At 44.7% G+C, this 19,264-nt stretch overlaps 1 protein-coding gene across 3 annotated transcripts in view; it reads right to left on the bottom strand.

The window, feature by feature from the left end:
* The window catches only part of PALD1 (phosphatase domain containing paladin 1), a 108,205-nt gene that overhangs the window by 34,659 nt on the left and 54,282 nt on the right, over positions 1–19,264 (bottom strand). For all 3 annotated transcript variants that reach the window (XM_081006468.1, XM_081006469.1, XM_081006467.1), the window contains exons 5-16: positions 18,176–18,340; positions 16,221–16,381; positions 15,026–15,101; positions 13,456–13,607; positions 12,303–12,399; positions 11,317–11,421; positions 6,529–6,624; positions 4,987–5,121; positions 3,829–3,945; positions 2,465–2,644; positions 963–1,160; positions 50–190 (exon numbers count right to left, since the gene is read on the bottom strand). In XM_081006468.1, coding sequence (XP_080862594.1) covers positions 50–190; positions 963–1,160; positions 2,465–2,644; positions 3,829–3,945; positions 4,987–5,121; positions 6,529–6,624; positions 11,317–11,421; positions 12,303–12,399; positions 13,456–13,607; positions 15,026–15,101; positions 16,221–16,381; positions 18,176–18,340 — 1,623 coding nt within the window. The remainder of the gene's footprint in view (positions 1–49; positions 191–962; positions 1,161–2,464; positions 2,645–3,828; positions 3,946–4,986; positions 5,122–6,528; positions 6,625–11,316; positions 11,422–12,302; positions 12,400–13,455; positions 13,608–15,025; positions 15,102–16,220; positions 16,382–18,175; positions 18,341–19,264) is intronic.

Here is a 19,264-nt window from a genome sequence, read left to right as displayed (position 1 = left end):
TCCCAGACCCCTCACAAAGTGGGACACAGGTCTCCAAATTAGTACATACGTTGAAATGCCAGAGGGTGAGGACAGCAATGACCATGGCTGTGGTGGTTCTTCCTCTGCCACTGTGGCAATTGAACACAAAGGCTGTGCGGGAGTCTTCAGCCAGAGCACCCTTCATGGCTTCCAGCAGCTGGTCAAAGTCCTAAAGGTGGCACACAAAGGGCATTTGTGAGCAGCCTAGTCTTTCTCAGGTGTGTGTGTGTGTGTGATTTTCACATGTGCTCAGTACAGTACTCACGGCATGTGCCAAATGTAGTTCTGTCCCTCATAAGGCCTTTAGGTGGCAGCAATGCCCTGATGAGGCAAATCCACTACAAACAGACCAGATTTTAATCACACTAAGTTGCTGCAAAGGGATTCTAAATAACACCTAACTAATGCATGTTCCAATGCCTCTTTTAAGGAAACGTAAACCGGGTTTATTGTGGGGGACGGGCTCGCCCCCATCTAGGGGCTGAGCAGCCCGAGACTTTAGTTGAGTCATGTGAACTGTGTCACATAATTTGGAGAAGTGCAAAAAACCACAGGACAACTGCATTTCATGAAGCACAAATCAGGTCTGTTTACTTAAAAACACGAAGACTAGACAAAATCCCAGGGGGCATCCCTATTGCAAAATCAAGTGGATGGGGCGAAGGGGGGTGGGAAAAAATAATGGCTCCTGGTTTTTGTCTAGCTGAAAAAATGGTTTTAGGACAAAGCATTATGTGCAGCTGTGCAATTTTTTCCCCACAAGAGGCTTCACTTCCCTGCCCCCACCCACCCAAAAAAGAAAGGCATCCACGAAAGGCTGGACTATTCAGTAGAAGACTAGCAAGTGGAGAGAAGGGTTGCTTAAGTATCAGCCCATCTTAAAATTCTCCATGTGGAAGAAGGTAAGGGGCGGAGATATGGGGTCCCTGTGTTGTGCTTACCTTTTCCTTAGGAGCACAGAAGTCTGGGATTGGAACCCGTTTATACACCAACCCTTGGCAGGTGCTTTTGTGCTGGTTGAAGACTTCCTGCATGGTCAGGCATGTCTTTAACATTTTCATCTGCTTCTCCTGTTCCAGATAGACCTCGAGCCATTTCTGGGATTTCAGCAGGTCATTCTTCACAACAGATTCGAGTTTCTGAAGGAGGGAAGCAATGAGGCCAAACCAACAAACAAAAAGGCTCATGAGGAATTACCACAGTTAACTATGCAATTATCACTTTTCGTTTCCCTCTGGCCTCACTCACGTACAATTCCCCTCCCCACAATCCTTGTGTGCCTACTTTTTGTAACTGCGTGCATCTGACAAAAAGGAATGAGGTCTATGAAAGCCGGTGCCATTAATAATAATGAATTTTAAAAGATGTTTAAATTGGTGCTCCCCCCCCCCCAAAAAAAACCCCAAAGCCTTGTTGCTAGGGATAATTGGGATGGAGGCTCCGAAGAAGCTATTTGTTTTATGTATGCAACAACCGCAACCAGAATTCTATATGCGCACAAATGGAAAAAAGGAAGAGATTCCAACCCAAGAAGAATGGCTTATAAAAGTAATAGATTATGCTGAAATGGCGAAACTGACTGTAGAACTAAGAGACCCAAATGATGAACTGTTTATGGAAAACTGGAGGCCTTTTTATACTGTTGAAGTATTATAGCGATATTAAATCGTGAGCAGGATTCGAGATATGAGTGGTGGTGGGGAAAATATAAGATGGAGTTGTATAATGCCGCAACCAAGGATAAGAACAAAAACACCAGGGTGGGAAGTCAAAAAGAAATATATAAGAGAATGGCATATTGCATGCGAAGTAAATTTGCTTAAATCTTTGAGGAACAATAAAAATCAATTAAAAAAAAAAGAAAGCTGATCAATTTAAGGCTCCAAGGTGCTCCAAGGTGGAATTAAAAAAATAAATGGAGTGAGCCAATAATACTTTCAAACTCAATTCATCTGATAAATAATGCAAAGGGAGAACAAGCAAGGCTGGCATCTGTTATTACTAAGAAAGATGATCGATCAGCTCCATATGGAGACGCAAAGGTTAAATCTGGAAAAGACAACAGGCTGAAAAATGTCCTTTGTGATGAGCGTGCCACCATGGATGTGTCCCCCTTGTTCACTCCTGCATCATAACAGTTTAAAAACCAGGGTTGGGGTGGGGGGTGCAACAGTTAGCCTGTCACACCAATACAACAACAGCCACAATGAAAGATGCAAAGTGCCATCAAATGTCAACAGGTAGTAAGAATCTCCTTGTCGGATACTTTTTAACTGCATAGCATCCTTAGAAGCCACCCTAGAAAAACACTATCATTTTTTTTCCAATTCCTGCAGAGTGGCTGCCTGTTGTGAAATGCTAACTGCCCCAGATCAGCTCAAAAGTTTCCCAATACTTACCTGGCGAAGGAAAAAAGAGAAGTTAAAAGCGCCTGAGCTCTCACCTCCAGCTGTTCAGGTGACGTTGCAGGCACTGTAATCTGCTGCTCCAGGTTGCTAACCTCTCGGATGGTGTAGGTTTGCTCGTTCCCTTCTAGGACCACATCTTCGCGAAGATTGATCCACAAGATGTGGGAATACTTCCTCTTCGTATCTGTCAGGTAGCTCAAGACATTCCCTATAGCCTGAAGAAAATGAGTAATAGTGGTCTTGTAGTAAGGTTAACACTTACTGTGGTACCTCGGGTTACATACGCTTCAGGTTACAGACTCCGCTAACCCAGAAATAGTGCTTCAGGTTAAGAACTTTGCTTCAGGATGAGAACAGAAATTGTGCTCTGGTGGCACGGCAGCAGGAGAAGGCCCCATTAGCTAAAGTGGTGCTAAAGGTTAAGAACAGTTTCAGGTTAAGTACGGACCTCCGGAACGAATTAAGTATTTAACCCGAGGTACCACTGTACTGGGAAATGATATATAATGAATTGAAAAGGATGTTTAAAATAATGTTTGTAAAAATAAAAAAAAACACCAGAAGCTTTTCTTTTGGGAATTATAGGGACAGAACTACCAAAACTGTATAGAAACTTATTCATGCTACTACAGCTGCAAGAATGCTACTACAGCTGCAAGAATGCTACTCGCTGAAAAATAAAAAGAAGCAGAAGTCCCAGCAAAGGAAGAATGGATACAAAAACTTATGGAATATGCAGAAACGGTGAAACTTACTGGAAGAATAAGAAAGCAAGATAACAAACTCTTTATAAAAGAATGGAAGTGGTTTATTGAATATTTACAGATAAATTGTAAGCAGATAATAACATTGGCAGGGTTGTTGCAATGACCTCCAGTTTTATAAGAGTATACATTTAAAGTAAGATGAATAAATGAGCAAATTAAGTTAATTTGTATATGCACAAGATATTAAAAATAAGTTTAAGGTAATGCAGAAAGAGGGGGAAGGAAGTCAAGTTTTGAAATGTTAAAATGATTGCAAAATTAGTGAAATGTATAAACCTGAAAAGCAATCAATCAATCAATCAATCAATCAATCAATCAATCAGAGAACGCCTGCATTTAAAAAGATTTAAAAAGCAACAACCCTACAACTGGTTAGTTGTGTGACTGTTTCTCAAGGGCTCTCAGTCAGCTTCCTTTTGTTTCCACAACTTCACTGGGTTTCACAGGTGTGGGAAATCTGGAAACTCCACTGTCTTTTATTTTATTTTTTTAAGGATCAAATTCCTGTTTTGATTTTTTAATAATAATAATAATAATAATAATAATAATAATAATGCCTGTTTTTAATCCGAGAGCTCTCTGGCCCTATCTCAGTCTCTCTTCCCAGAAACTACACAGCATTGTTCAATTACCTTGGCATTTGGCTGTGCCATCCCATACACAGGCATCTTGGGGACTCTCCGGAAGTTGGCCACGCTCATCTCCTTGACCGTGCTGAGCACATCTGGAGAAAACCTTTCATCCACCACCTGTGACAGAAGCAGAAGAACTCTGAAGGCTGCGGCAACCAACTAGGAAAAGCTGGACGTTCATTTTGCTCATGCAGTTCCCAGAGACACTTCCTCAAGCACTTCCTGCCTCGGCAAGATCATAGCGGGAAGGACAGCAGCTCTTACACCAACAACCTCCTTCCAAATCCCACTTAAACTAAAAACCTAATGTGGTGCCTTTCCAGATGAAGCCCGTCAGCCGCAGCCAATGTGGCCGGTGGTCAGGGATGAGAAGCACCGCAGCCCAACAGCATCTGGGGGTGGGCACCAGGTTGGGGAAGGGTGGCCTACAGAAAGAGCAACAATAGTCCCCAAATCACATGAATGCGATGCAGATCTGAAATCACCCAAAGCATACGCAAGTACAGAGGGTAATCCGCCCAATGGGTGGCATTCAACTATATCCCACCCGGAGAAGACCCACTGAAACCTAACTTAGCCACGTCCACAAACCTAATGGGGCTACTCTGAGTAGGGCTAGCACTGAATGCCACCCAATGTCCACTGGTGCTCAGGCATGCCTGCACACACTCAGTTTAACAGAATCCCTGGAAGAACGTGCTGTTACGTTTCATAAAACCTGACTGCATCCTCAGAAGAAGGCTGAGCATGTAGGGGTGGGGGAGAAAGGGGATACAGTCCAACCCTTTAACAAGGAAATCAATTACATCACAAGCGGGAGCCAGTGTGGCACAGTGGTTAGAGTGTTGGACCTGGGAAACCAGGGTTCGAATCCCCACTCAGCCTCAGCCTAACCTACCTTACAGGGTTGTTGTGAGGCTAAAATGGGGAGGAGAACTGTGTACGACACCTTGAGCTCCTCGGAGGAAAAGTGGGATATAAATGTAGTTGTGGTAGTAATAAATAATAATTATTATTACAGAAATGTAATAAAATGCAGAGCTGCTGTCCAAGATGGGTGTTCAAGAGTCAGGCAGTGTAGGCAGGCTGATCAGGGTAAATATATTTAATAATAATAACGACAACAATAATAATAATAACTCAAAATAGTTGACTCACCAGCACCCGTGCCCCCTTAGTTATCTGCTCCCCTGTGACCACAAGCTCTGACAGGTTCATGTTGGCCTGAAGCCTGTATAGTTCAGAGTGCCTGCACATCCATCGGCTGAAATCTAGGGCAAAAGCAAGGGGGTACTTCCAGTCCAGGAAAGGGAGAGAAGACAGACAGGGACACTGTCAGAAGCAGGCTGCAAACCAATGTACTGCACACATCACAAGTAATCATTAGAAAACATGGCATCCTGTTGGCACAAAAAACACTATCTTCTCCTTATGGAATAACACGAATTGGCTGAAGGTGCTGCTAGTTGAGGCCATAATCTTAGCAGCAGAGAGAATTATGTAAACGTTTTGTTGGGAATGGAAGACACAAGGCATGGTGGCCAAATCTGCTGTCGCAGTACAGGATATAAGGTTGTCCTTTTCTCCCTTTCCTTTCCTGTAAACCAGTGTTTCTCAACCTGAGCGCTGGTGTTGCTAACTAGGGATGATGGGATTTGTAGTCCAAAAACAGCTGGAGACCCAAGTTTGGGAAACACTTGCTGTACACCAACATCGCAAATTATCAAGGGGTTTTTTGCTTGATTTGACTGAGCTGAAGGTTTCTTTTATTACAGGGCTCGTAATGTTTTCATCATAGTGGCCACTGAGTGAACGGTAAAGAGCAGTGGGAATGACAGTGACACTGACAACAGCCAACTGGATGCCATCGCCTTTGGCTAGTGCAATAAATGTTTATCTAACACAAGCCATCTCCCTTTACAATTTGATCTGACCACAAACTCCCAAGAGCAGGCATAGGCAAACTCAGCCCTCCAGATGTTTTGGGACTACAGCTCCCATCATCCCTGACCACTGGTCCTCATCCCTGACCACTGGTCCTGTTAGCTAGGGATGATGGGAGTTGTAGTCCCAAAACATCTGGAGGGCCAAGTTTGCCTATCCCTGCCCAAGAGCTTGCCAGCAGAGAAACTTTTGATGACTGGTTGGGTTCAACATTCACTTCAGTCTCTGTGGATTCAGCATTTCGCAAGGACCCCCATGTGGGTCTGCTCAGGCTTCTCCCACCCCACAGCTGTGGTGCCTAGACTGTGGAAGACCCTTCCCAACAGAGACCCTGTCTGACTCATTACTTTTTGCTGTAAAGTGGAAATGGGGCTTTTTAAGAGATGTTTTGGCCTGATTTAAAAGCTTTTTTGTTTTGTTTTTTGCCTCTTGCAGCTTTTAAGGATATTTTTGATTCATTTTCAAGCTTGCTTCCCCTCTTCCCTCCCATTTCATTTTCCTCCTGTGTTTACATGGCAAGTCTTAGGGGGCAAGGGACCATATTGGATCTGGCTTTCGTAAGCTGCTCTGAGAGCCTTTTTTTGGCTCTGAAGAAAGAGGCTTGGTGTCTGGTTCCTACCCCCCACCCTTGGCACTGCAACATCTAGTTCCACTTTCCCTGACATATGTAAGATGTCTGCACCCCATCACTGGGTACACCCGGCAAAGGTGGGAAGATGCACAGCATCGTTTAGGAGCTCAGGGAAGAATACTCACCTGTTCGTGAAGGTAATAGTTGAAAGCTATCAAGTAGAAGTAGCGCTCAAGGCTCTGCAACGTCCTCTGAAGGAAATACTCTTTGGTGCTGTTCCCCTACAATGCAAACACACAAATAGTAATATTAATAAGAGGCACTTGCCATTGTTGTTGTTGTTGCTATTAAATTTGCATCCCACCTTTCCTCCCAAAGAAGCCCTGGGTAGCAAACACCAAGTGACAAAACAATAAAAACATCTTAAAAGCAATTCCAAAACAGACACAGACTGGGACAGATCTTAGCTTAAAAGTTTTGTTGAAGGTGGACTGTATTTGGTAGGCACCAAGACAACAGAAGCTGTGTTAATATTCATGGGGAGGGGATTCCAAAGCGTAGGTGCTACCACACTAAAAGCCCATTGGTGCAGAATGAACATGCTAATAAGAGGGTATCTCCAGGAGGCCTTGACCCGCAGAGTAGGGCTAGGCGATATCTGGTTTTCAACACTTTGATATTATCACCCAGGGAGTTCCATGGTTGAGTGAGGATTTGACTGATTTCCCCTGTCCAACTACAAAACTAAACCATACTGGCTCGCCATATGGAAAATGTAGAACTTTAACATTTGACTCTATTTATAAAGGGACTGCATTCTGTTTTGGGGAGGTGTGGCGGGGGGAGAGAAAGAATTTGGCAAGCAGTCCACTGGAAATCTGCGACATTACATAATTGTCTTTCGTTAATATTTACTTGTTATCCCCTTTAAGAGAAATCCGGCCACAAGTCATTTATCAAAAAGATTAAGGAACATGCTTAGGACTAAACTGAACATTCTCCTGCATGGAAAATATGCAGCTATTCGTTAAAGGGGGAGAGAGAAGAGATAACTGGGCACGCGCCACATTAAAGTCTCCCTAATTATCTGTGGGGTGAAGGTGAGGCAAGAGTTTAAAATTGTGACACACTTTATGGTTGCCCTCTAACATTCATTTGTCGAGTGAGCGATACCATGTTTTTTTGTTAGCGTAAACTTATATACAAGCCTGTTAAACAAAAAGGTCCCTTCTTGCCTTTTCTCAGTGAAAGAAGACTGAATGGTGCAGATATCAGATTTATATGTGATTTATCAAGACAAATGTAGCCTGCCCAACCACTGTGGCCTGCCAGGTACCGGTCAACCTTTCCCACTTTTGTAGTTCCAGATTGGGGATGAGGGGAGGTGAAGAGAGGGATATTTAGCCACTATATAGCTGACAGCCATTAGCGGCTTTTGAGATGGAATCAAGAGATTTACAAGCTGGAAAGGCATGGTATACACTATAAACATAGATTTACAGAGACACACATCGCTCTTCCTCCATGATGCATTTTGTCCAATGAGAACATAACCCTAGGAAATTTTTCCATTGTTTTAAGAAGAGCTGTTGCTGTGTTTGAACTTCAAATAAACAGTCCCTGTGTTTGAAATGTAGAGCGGGGTCCAAAGGCTTATTTCTCAGAGCCGCTGAAGACATACGCCAGCCGCATCCTGCAAAGGCCAAACTGAAATTCACCCTGACAGGAAATCCAGGGCTGCATTCGCAAAATGGCTGCTCCAGAGCTCCATTTGCAAAATGGAGTGGTTCTTCCCCATTCTTTTTCACCTTATGACGTAGATAGGGTTGTGATGAGACAGTGTCTGGCCCAAGGTCACCCAGTGATCTTCAAACCTGAGTCTCAGAGCTGGGCCCTATTATGAGGCACAGTAAGGTAGCTGCCTCAAGCAGTGGGTCAGTGCTTGGCACACCAGCCAGCTTGCCCCTCTGCAAGCAGGGCTTACACCTGCCACCCTTTAAAAGAATTCAAAGGACGTGCTTAAATCACACTCCTGATTCTTCCTTTAAAGTGGTATCACCTGACACCACAGGATGCCACATTGCTGACAGGTGGGTAGTCCCGCCTACCAGTCACAAGCAGTCTGCAGAGGGTGGATTAGAGCAGTGATGGAGAACCTCAGGCCTGAGGGATGAACGTGGCCTCTCTGCCTGCTCCTTGGGATTCCCGCCAGACCACATCCCCTTTCCTCACCGTGCCCCTCCTTTGCGTGTTTCTGATCGGCAAGAATGCATCTGTGAACTCCCATAATGCTTTGAAGCATTATGTCAGGTGACAGGGTGTCAGGTGATTCAGTTGGATGGAGGACAGAGGGGGCTGTGTGAGTGTGGCCCCCAGAACGATGACTAGAAGGGAATTAAGACTCTCAGGCTAAAAAAAGGGGGTTCTCAACCCCTTGATTAAAGTACTAGGCAACAGTTTTTCAGCATGCATCAACAGAATGAACTTTGTATTTAACTGAATAATAGTCTAAAAATTCATTTATATGCTAACTAATTAACTGTATTGTGCCTACTAATGCACCTCGCTATAAAGGCAAATATCAAAGGAGTTGGGGCTTTGGAACGCTGCAAGAAGAAGAAGAAGAAGTTATTTATATGTCGCCAGCCACTCTGGGCAGCTTCCAACAAATTAAATCATTAATAAGCACAGTAAACATTGATGAAATATTAACAATTGAAGGACTGTTACTTCAGTCTTCTTTTCCGAGGTGCAGCTGCCACACCTTCCTTGCACAAATTAAAAACCAAGAGTTGCTTACACAGCCTTGCATATAGCACTTTTTTCACAGGAGACTAACTGCAGCTAATAGAGCTTGATTAAGGCAGGGATGAGGAACCTCAGGGCAGGAGCCAAATGTGGCCCTCCAGACACTTGTACCTGGCCCTCAAGATTCTCCTCATCCCACACCCCTTCCCCAGCCAAGCCCCTTCCCCGCCCCCCAGCCCACATCCTCACCAGTCCTGCCTTGCACCTTCCATGCCTGTTAGACACAGCCCTTGCTAAGGAACAAAGAGAAGGAAAAGAGACAAAGGCATTGAACAGCTGGCAAGAGAAAAAGACCCTCAGGTATGGGAGGGAAAGAGCTTTTATGAGAGTTCAGCCCTGCCACCACACACACATTGCCCCAGGGATGTAAGACAGTTTCCTTGCAAGTGCAGTTAAGTCTCCTTCAGCCAAGCAGGAGGTGGCGCAGAAGATAAATCCCTTCTGGTGTGAGCCCTGGCACCACCCAAAGCCTGGACCTTTCTTTACAAATGTGATGATAAAAAACAAATAATAGCAAGTGCTTTTATCTTCAACGGCAAGTGTTCTCTTGATAAAACAATACATCCCTCCGGTTTCCTGAATAAACATTTGGAAAGCTTTCTGACTTTCAGTACAAACCGTCCTTGTTTATAGCCATAATTTACACCTGAATAATTTTATAGTCTATCCTGTTTATGTCTTTAGGCACGCGGGGGGCGGGGGTGTGTGTGCAGGGAGGGCAGGGGAGAGAGGCACCCAAAAGGAAAATTGAAGCAGTGTGTCCCCTGTGCTCATCTTTCCTTTTTCACATTTCTTGTCAACTTTTAGGAAAAGGCTGTATGTCAGGAACGGAGAGAGCATTTTCTCAAAAAGTGAAACAAAAAATCTAAGAAGCAGTAAGGACAGATGAAGCCGAGTCTCGGAACTATTGAGAACTGTACACACTAATTAACAACAGTGGGTCCAATAAGAGGCAACACATAACACCGACAATGAACTGGTATGCAAAAGGAGAAAATGTCTAACGAAGCTTGGGAGAACTAATGAGCAAGTGCAATTTCTATAAAACGTGTTATGCTGAATGGGGCTACTGAATGCTACTCTATGGCCCTTGGAAGTCCTTGGAAGATTTTTAATGCACTACATAAAATGCTAAGAATAATATTTATTTTTAATATTCTAGGGAAGCAAGATGCTAAGATATTCTGTAGAGGCAAAGTCACATGTGTATGTATACCAATGTAAGTTCCTAGCTAGGATGAGTTGCAGCAACACAACTAAGCCAATACCCCACAGCTCCTGAAAGTTGTTAGGAGACCCCTAAAAAAAAGTAAAGGTAAAGGACCCCTGGACTCCGAAGTCCAGTCAAAGGTGATTATGGGGTTACGGCGCTCATCTTGCTTTCAGGCTGAGGGAGCCGGCGTTTGTGCACAGACAGCTTTCTGGGTCATGTGCCCAGCATGACTAAACCACTTCGGGGCGCAACGGGACACCGTGACGGAAACCAGAGTGCACGGAAATGCCATTTACCTTCCCGCCCCAGTGGTACCTATTTATCTACTTGCACTGACATGCTTTCGAACTAATAGGTCAGCAGGAGCTGAGACAGAGCAATGGAAGCTCACCACTGTCGTGCGGATTCAAACCGCCAACCTTCTGATCAGCAAGCCCAAGAGGCTCAGTGGTTTAGACCACAGCGCCACCCGTGTCCCTAGGAGACCCTTAGTCTCCTCACAGAGCTACAATCCCCAGAGTGGTTTAACAACCAATCCCTCTTCCCAGGAAACTCTGGGAACTGTAGCGCTGTGAGACGAATAGGGGCTTCCTAACAACTCTTGGCACTTTTAACAAACTACAGTTCCCAGGATTCTTTTGAGGGAGCCATGACTGTTTAAAGTGGTATGACATGGCTTTAATGTGTAACACAGATGGAGCCTAAGTTAAATTTTAAAAGGTGGCCTTTCTTCCAAGGAAACATCAGTTGTGAGCTGAGGTAGACGTACATTAAATATCCCAATGTCCCTTAGAAAGGCATAATCATAACATGGGTCAAACCCAGCTGCGGACGCCACCTTAGGAAACTTAATAATGCCATAAGCTTAGGTCAAGATTTTAAGTAGTAAACTAATTCAATCATTAAATTAAATGCTTAAAAATTCAAGGAGGAGGCTCAGCCCGACCGATACCTGAATCCGATAATCTTCTCCAATCCCTTCCAGCTTCTTCTTATTCTCGTAGATGGCTTCCTTCATGTCATGCATTTCCGAACACAAGGAAATAGCGGAATCCACCTGAGAAAGCCAAAAGCCAAATGTCAATCTACTCAAGAGGGAGAGGATTCTGTACCCTTCAATCTCTTGCATGCTACATTTGCGCACACCCCCATTGGTCTTATCGCCTGGAAAGGCACTCCCCAGTTTAACGGCACAGTTCAAAATTGCGGCCACTTTCTGGACAACCTTCAAACTTATCAAGTTCACAGGTAATCGAAAAGTTTCTAGCGTAGATGCATTCCCTTTCTTCATTGGGGGGTTGAGAACAACTGGGGAGAATAAACAGCTTTGGTTTTGACTGTGCTGTTCTCTTAACCAGGTTTTATTAAATTTGTTTCACTATTCCATGCATTTGTATAGAACCCCCCAAAACGGTGCTGGTAGGTACAACCTAATTAAAAGAAAGAAAGTCCATCATCAACCTCCAACATTAACCATTATGCAAATAATGCTAAAGGAGCACTGCAACCAGTGTGTGCTCCCCAAACATTTCATGTTGGTGACACACTTTTTGGACATGCATCATTTTGCAGCACAATAATTCAGCTTTACTAGCAAACTGGAGGTTAAGCTAACCCCTTTCCAGCCCCAGGAGCTTGGGGAGTGTTCGCGCGACACACAGTTTGGAAAGCTCTGTTCTACACCCTTGACTAGCTGTTGTGAAGAGAGCTTTGACAATCACTTCTGAACAAGTGGTGCCCGGTAACACCATCTTAGCCTTAAAGAGATATGGCGTGCTTGGTTCTACATCAGTAGCTGCCACGGGCAAGGACTTCAGACAGCAGAAATGGGGGGGGGGGAGAGAAAGGGAGTCAAGAGAAGGACAAGGGCAGCAGGGGATGGGTGTCATGGACTTTATTGCCAAGGCTCCATCTGCAAATCAATGCAAATTTGCTTACCTCCTCAACTATCTGCTGGCCTTTCGGTACTATGTCAATAAAGGTCTGAATAATTCGAAATCGATCCCTTGGCAAAGACTTAGTGGGCTGTGGAAGGCTGTAATTGGAAAAGGTCAAAATATGATTTCTTTAATGGGAAGTGAACTCTCTCTCTCTCTCTCTTTCTTTCTCTCTCTCTCTCTCTCTCTGTCTCTCTCTCTCTCTCTCTCTCACACACACACACACACAGCTATGCCAACTTGAGAGCACAATTCCACCCATTCAAAAATATCCATCAGATGTAATCCCCTGCTTCATATACCAACACCCTCATATAGACACACACAAGCCATGGTGTTTATTACATCCACACTCAATGAAATATCATTCCGCTTCAAGAGCTGGCCACTTATATACTACTACAGGAGTCAATAATGTCTCCCAAGCCAATTATTTCATAATCCTATTTTCCTGTTCTGCATTTTGGTCATCTACATGCAACATATAAAATCATAGAATCAAAGATTTAGATCATAGAATCACAGAATCATAGAATTGCAGAGTTGGAAGGGACCCAAACAGTCCTCTAGCCCAACCCCCTGCAATGTAGGAAGGTAAGCAGTGCATGCTTTGTTTTCCCAGCATAATAACCCTAGAGCAGCCTTTCTCAACCTTGGGTCCCCAGCTGTTGTTGGGCTACAACTCCCATCATCCCTGACCATTGGTCCTGCTAGCTAGGGATGATGGAAGTTGTAGTCCAACAGCAGCTGGGGACCTAAGATTGAGAAAGGCTGCCCTAGAACGTCTAGGGTTCCCACAAATGCTTCCCCTGTAGTTTATGGTGTGGCTTAGTTACTTGAGACACAACTATTTGCACTGTCATACTTGCTCCCACCAATCAGAGTTATAGCAGCAATGGAAAGTGAGACACTGTGGACCAGGGTACAAAGACTGATCCGCAAGGGAGAGTGGTGTATGGAGGTGAAACCTAAAAGAATCTTCTGTCCCCTTGAAACTATATAGTTCCAAATGGAGTACAGCCCCAACATTTGGATGTAAGGGAAGCCAGAATCTCCAATGCCAGTCAAACCAACACTCCTCCCTCTCAGCTTCATTTCCATTATGCTAGCTCAGGATGAAAAGGTATACTTACTCTTGTTTAAGGTATACTTACTCTTGTTTCTGCAGCCCACCCTTGCGGTGATAAAGCACCAGAGTGCCCAAAACCATGGCTAGGTTGGTCCTTCCAACTCCCGTTTGGCAGCTGAAGAGCAGGGCGGGAGGAGGCCTGCTGGGGTCTTGGAGAAGGAGCACATTGGGACTTTCCTGCAGGACAAAAATACAGTGCCATTCCCTCAGATTGACAGCTGATGGGGCCAGAGGAGAGGTCTCTCTTATAATCTGGGAAATAACAGGCTTGTATTGCTGAAGCACAGGAGGGAGAGAAGGAAAAGTACATGGCAGAAAGAGGATAGCGGCATTTCTCCCAAACTAGACCGCCATCTCGTTTGTTCTGCTATCGGGGGGTTGATAGTTATGTTGCTCATGTCACATATGGTTTAATCCAGGGATGCTGAACCTGTAGCCCTCCAAATGCTGCTGGGACTCCAATTCCCAGCATCCCTGACCTTTGGTTGTGCTGCCTGGGGCTGATGGGAATTGCAGTCCCATGCCATCTGGAAGGACATAGGGTTCTGTATCCCACCAAGCCCACAGGACTTGCAATTGATACCTCAGGGTAGATTGCAAGCTTTGGGGGGAAAGAAACTACTGATTTCAAACAGAGTCCAACCCGCAAACTTATTTGGGGCTTACATAAAACGTACAACTTCAGTCATCTAATCAATCTCTAAAGTGAATCTGGAAAACCAGAATGCCTCAACTCCCAACTTACACTGGAGTGGTATAGAGGATACAGTTGACCGGGTGCCTTAATAAATAAACAGAAGAGTTGGCAAGAAGACAAAAAGTGATTGATTTTTACATGCTGTTGCTGTTTCTTTTACTACTGTTTGATTCCTTTTTTTATGATGTACCATTAGTTTGTTTTTAAAATGAGCTGCCTTGAGTGCTCTTTTTTGGAGTGTGGGATATAAAAATGAACAACAAAAAAGAGAAACATTCCAAAATGGCTTACTGTCCCCCAAAGCCAGGAAGATCTTCTTACCCCCCCCCAAAAAAAACCTTTCTCAAATTAACTTCCTATATTAAACATGGTTGAAAACTCCTTGGAAGGCAGAAATATTGAAAAACACGTTTCTATTTCTTGTTATCAATGGAACAATATCTCATTTCTAAAACAATCTTATGCTTGCAGTTTCAAGCCAAACTGATTTCAAATGAAATCAATTACACTTTTTGAAAAGTGTTTTAAACTTCTGGCTGGGTCACACACCTTTTTTTAAAAAAAAAACCTGTGTGGGTGGACATTTGGGTTTTTCACATCAGGCATCCAAACATGGTCGCGAAACTCCAGACACGCTCCCAAAGCGAATATAGGTTTGCCAACAAATGCCTGTATTCAGCTACAAGCTCCAGAGTGCCAAAAAATAGCCACCGCTTTTAGCTGTATGTGCATGGCAGCAGCAGGCAAAAGGAAGGAAAGATAAATCTTTCACCAACCAATGGCATCCAACTTGCGCTATCTTGAGCAGCAACAGCTTTGCATGTTGCCACCTGTTTAAAACAGAGGATGCTACACTCAAGGCAGCTTGTAGACCCTAACATTCTTTGGCAGCCCTTACCCTGAGGAAACTGATGAAAGCATCAAGTTGCACTTCCAAGGGGGCTCCATCCATAGGCAAAGGCAGCCGGTGGTACCTGCAAAGAAAGGGGGTGTTACTGGGAGCAGAGAGACAAAAACAGCCAGCATCAAAACTATAGGCGTGTTTTTTTTAAATACTGCATTGTCAATTCCACTCACCCAGAAGTTAGGTTAATTCAATGTGCCAGCATGGAAAGGAGGAGGAACCTACATACGATGCCTGTGGCAACCTGCTAAATTCACTCCACTCGTCCCCCAACTCTTTCTTTTGTCAGTTGTTCAGTTATAAGCCTCTGTAGTAGGGCTGTGTTTGGTTCTTGCCATTGTTGTGTGCCTCAGTGGTGTAACAGCCTGCTCGCTTTCTGAACTTACAAGCTGTGTGCAAGGCTTCCCCTCTCAACAAAAATACTTTTATTCTTTGAACACAACTACCATTATTATTACAGTGGTACCTTGGTTCTCAAACGACTTAGTTGTTGAACAAATCGGCTCCCAAACGCTGCAAACCCGAAAGTAAGTGTTCCAGTTCGCGAACGTTTTTCGGAAGCTGAACGTCTGGTGCGGCTTCCGCTTGAGTGCAGGAAGCTCCTGCAGCCAATCGGAAGCTGCGCCTTGGTTTTTGAATGGTTTCGGGAGTCAAACGGACTCCCAGAATGGATTAAGTTCGAGAACCAAGGTTCCACTGTATTATTGTTATTATTACCTGTCCTGACAACAATTTGAAATTTAGAATTAAAAACAGTTAAAACAAATTACAGTCCCAGGAATATGATGGATAGCCCTGAGAACACACATCTCAAGCGTCAAAGGCCAGGCTGTATCTAATACCAGACACACCTCTGTGGGGTGTTCCACAACTTGGGGGGGGGGGGGCCTGCCACAGAAAAGGCCTCTTCCAGGCTGCCACCACTTCTGAAAGCAGAGGAATACTAAGGGGGACGCTACTTCTAATCTAATCTATTTACAGGTAAAAGGTTTGTCCTTGAGGAAAGTACAGTATGTTTTTACAGTTCTATTACCTTATGGGGGGGCACGGAACCCTCAGTAATACACACACACACTGCATAAAAGGAAGATGAAGATGGACAAAGAACATTTGAAAAGAAGAGACAGCCAAGTTAACACGAATGATATAATCAAGCAGGGACCATTTTGTTCTCTCATGGAAAAGTTACCTGTAAGATGGCAGCAGGAAGACGGGCCTCTTGTAAACTTCTTCTGTCACGTGGATGTCTTCTTCGTAGCGGATTCTCACCGAATGGGGCTCGTCTTTGAAATGCTCGATATCGTTGTAGACGTAATACGTGTTCTCCTTCAGCTGGGCAAAGTCGTGTATCTTCAACAGATAAATCCAATAAACCAACCTGAGAAGAGCCTTGCTTTATAAAACACGCCTCCACAACTTCCCTACACCTACACCTACACACACACACCCTCCCAGAGAGTACCCACTGGCCTAATATTTTACCACAGAGACATGAGAGCGCCATGGTAAATTTCAAGTTAGAGGAATTAGTCCATTCTACCCACTCACATGGTTTATCCAAGTAGGACCTGTGCCACTGAACCAAGAGGTACCATGGCAGATATCTGTGTATCCCACTGAAAACGTTTGCAGTAATGGCCAAGCATGACCCTCCAGCTGTTTTGGGACTACAATTCCCATCATCCCTGACCACTGGTCCTGTTATCTAGGGGTGATGGGAGTTGTAGTCCCAAAACAGCTGGAGGGCCAAGTTTGGCCACGGATAGGTCGCCATGGAAACCTGGGAACCACTTCCTATCCCTAGCCCAGTCCTATCCAGTAAGGCAGATGCTACTGAAACAACAATGGACTACACTATGACAAAGGAGCTCACAGAATGCCATGCTAATTAATATACCTGTCAGGGAACTGCCATCGGCTCAGGGGCGAGAGGGGGAAAGGCGGATGGATTACAGAGAGCCCCCAAAGATCGTGGGAAGCAGCAGAGAGCCAGTGTGGTGTAGTGGTTAAGAGCGGTAGACTCCTAATCTGGGGAACCGGGTTCGCGTCTCCGCTCCTCCACATGCAGCTGCTGGGTGACCTTGGGCCAGTCACACTTCTCTGAAGTCTCTCAGCCCCACTCACCTCACAGAGTGTTTGTTGTGGGGGAGGAAGGGAAAGGAGAATGTTAGCCGCTTTGAGACTCCTTACAGGGAGTGAAAGGCGGGATATCAAATCCAAACTCCTCTTCTTCTTCTTCTTCTTTCCTCAGCGGAGGAAGGAAGCCACGCCTCTAGCGGGGAGGAGATGCAGGGCTCGGAGGATGAAAGGTGGTGCCAGGACACCTTGCCTGAGCAAAGTGGGGAGGAGGGAGCCCTCTTTACCCAATCCTTCCTTGCGCAGTAGGCTTTCACACAGAGAGGGGAGGTGTAGGCTGGGGGTCAAGAAACTACTCTGCTGGGGAAGGTGTAAGGACCGCCCACTCCCAGATTCTGCCAGCGAGTGAGCAAGACATGGAATAGATGCGCTCTGCCTTTGTAAAGGTTTTAGCACCAATAATAAAGCTTTTGAAAAGACCAGTGAGGCATCTTCCCCGATCGCTCTCGAGCAACCACCCGATAGCCATAACAATACCTATTTGTCCTCTCAGCAGAATATGAAGTTGTCTATAATATGGCTTCCCAGTTCTACAACACAGAATTATCAGCAAATGTACACACACATACTGACTTCCCATCAATAAACTACATGACCAGCTCAATAATTTAAGTGCATACCTACCATCTAGCTATATTTTTAAAAAACACCCCAAAAATAAGCCAGAAGATCTGGAATAAAGGTCACACGTTACGTGCAAGGGGACTCCAGTGCTGCCAGTCCTGAGCTAGATAGATCAGTGGTCTGACTTTAAGAAGATAAGGCCCAACTAGCCCAGCATCCTGTTCTCGCAGTTGCTAGCCAGATGCCTGTTGGAAGCCCTCAGAGCAAGATCCGAGCACCACAAACACTCTCCCCACTTCCAGTTCCAGGAACAGGTACATGGAACAGCTTCCTATGTCTGCTGTAGTGGAATTAAGTGGCAAGGCACTGAGACAAGGAATGAACGGACTATCCCATCTCTAGCAGGTCCCACGTGCAACCTCCTCGGACACTCAGAAAAATCACCTCTTTCCGAATAGAGAGCTCCAGGTTTTCGACTTTGACACCCCTGTGCAGGCTGTGCAGGTTTTCGTGCAGGTTCTCCTTTCCCCTGGGAGTGTAGGGCATGAAGTCATTGTCCACGTGCAGAAAAAGCACGGGTTCCTCGCGGACACAGAATACGATGCACTCCTGCTGCAACAGAGAGGAAAGTGTTGGCTAAACCGTGTCGGTAAGCTAAGCTGCAAGTTGATATCAGATAAGAGCCCATTTGATGCATTGCCACTTTCCTATGGGTCACCTCTTTTCTTTTTAACCTCTAGCATTTTCTTTTTGACTCTAGTGACCCTGACTAACTATACGGACTATGTGCTACATGCACAACAGCTCGAGGCAAAGCTCCCAGGTGCTGTTCCGAGAAGAATAAAAGATTGTCACTACATCACGGTCTTCATGTACATATTAAAGTGGAATCTTTTTGTTCTGTTCCCACTCAACAGCTATATTTGGATTCATCACACATGCACACATGGGGGAGTGGGAGTATAAGAACACCACGCACATATTCGTATAGTTATAGGGACACGGAAGCATGAGGCTAACGGCACATCATAGCTGAAAGCAGATAGGAAATTATGACATAATCACAAGCACGCAAAGGCACACACAAAATGCTTTGCTAACATCTCAAATGTAGAAACGGATGGGCAACGAATTTCAGTAGCGCCTGTGCCCTCAATCTGATAAAACTGACAGCATTTACTTGGACTTTTGTTATTTTGACTCCGGTGCAACTGCTCATCACACTATTTCATAGTTTGTTCGCCTGTAATTTTTGTAGGTTGTTATAATTGCACTCCCTGTTTTATATGCATTACAAAATGAAATAACAATAATTAAAAGTTTACAAAAATTTGGGGGGTCATCGTGCTGGTGCCCAATGATTTATTTATTCCTTGTTTCATTAACATGTATACACCCCATGGTTGTTAAAAACAACAACCTCAAAGCGAAAAGCAAATAGGATTTTAAAAAGTAAAATGGTCAGCAGGGGCTTCACATGAACCCCCCTTACGCGTTGAAAGAACGTGTGGAGGGTTGTGGGAGTAGTGAACT

The sequence above is a fragment of the Podarcis pityusensis genome, assembly GCF_964106645.2.
Source record: "Podarcis pityusensis genome assembly, chromosome: 5".
NCBI classification, from domain to species: Eukaryota; Metazoa; Chordata; class Lepidosauria; order Squamata; family Lacertidae; genus Podarcis; species Podarcis pityusensis.
This window is presented reverse-complemented; position numbering and strand designations above follow the sequence as displayed.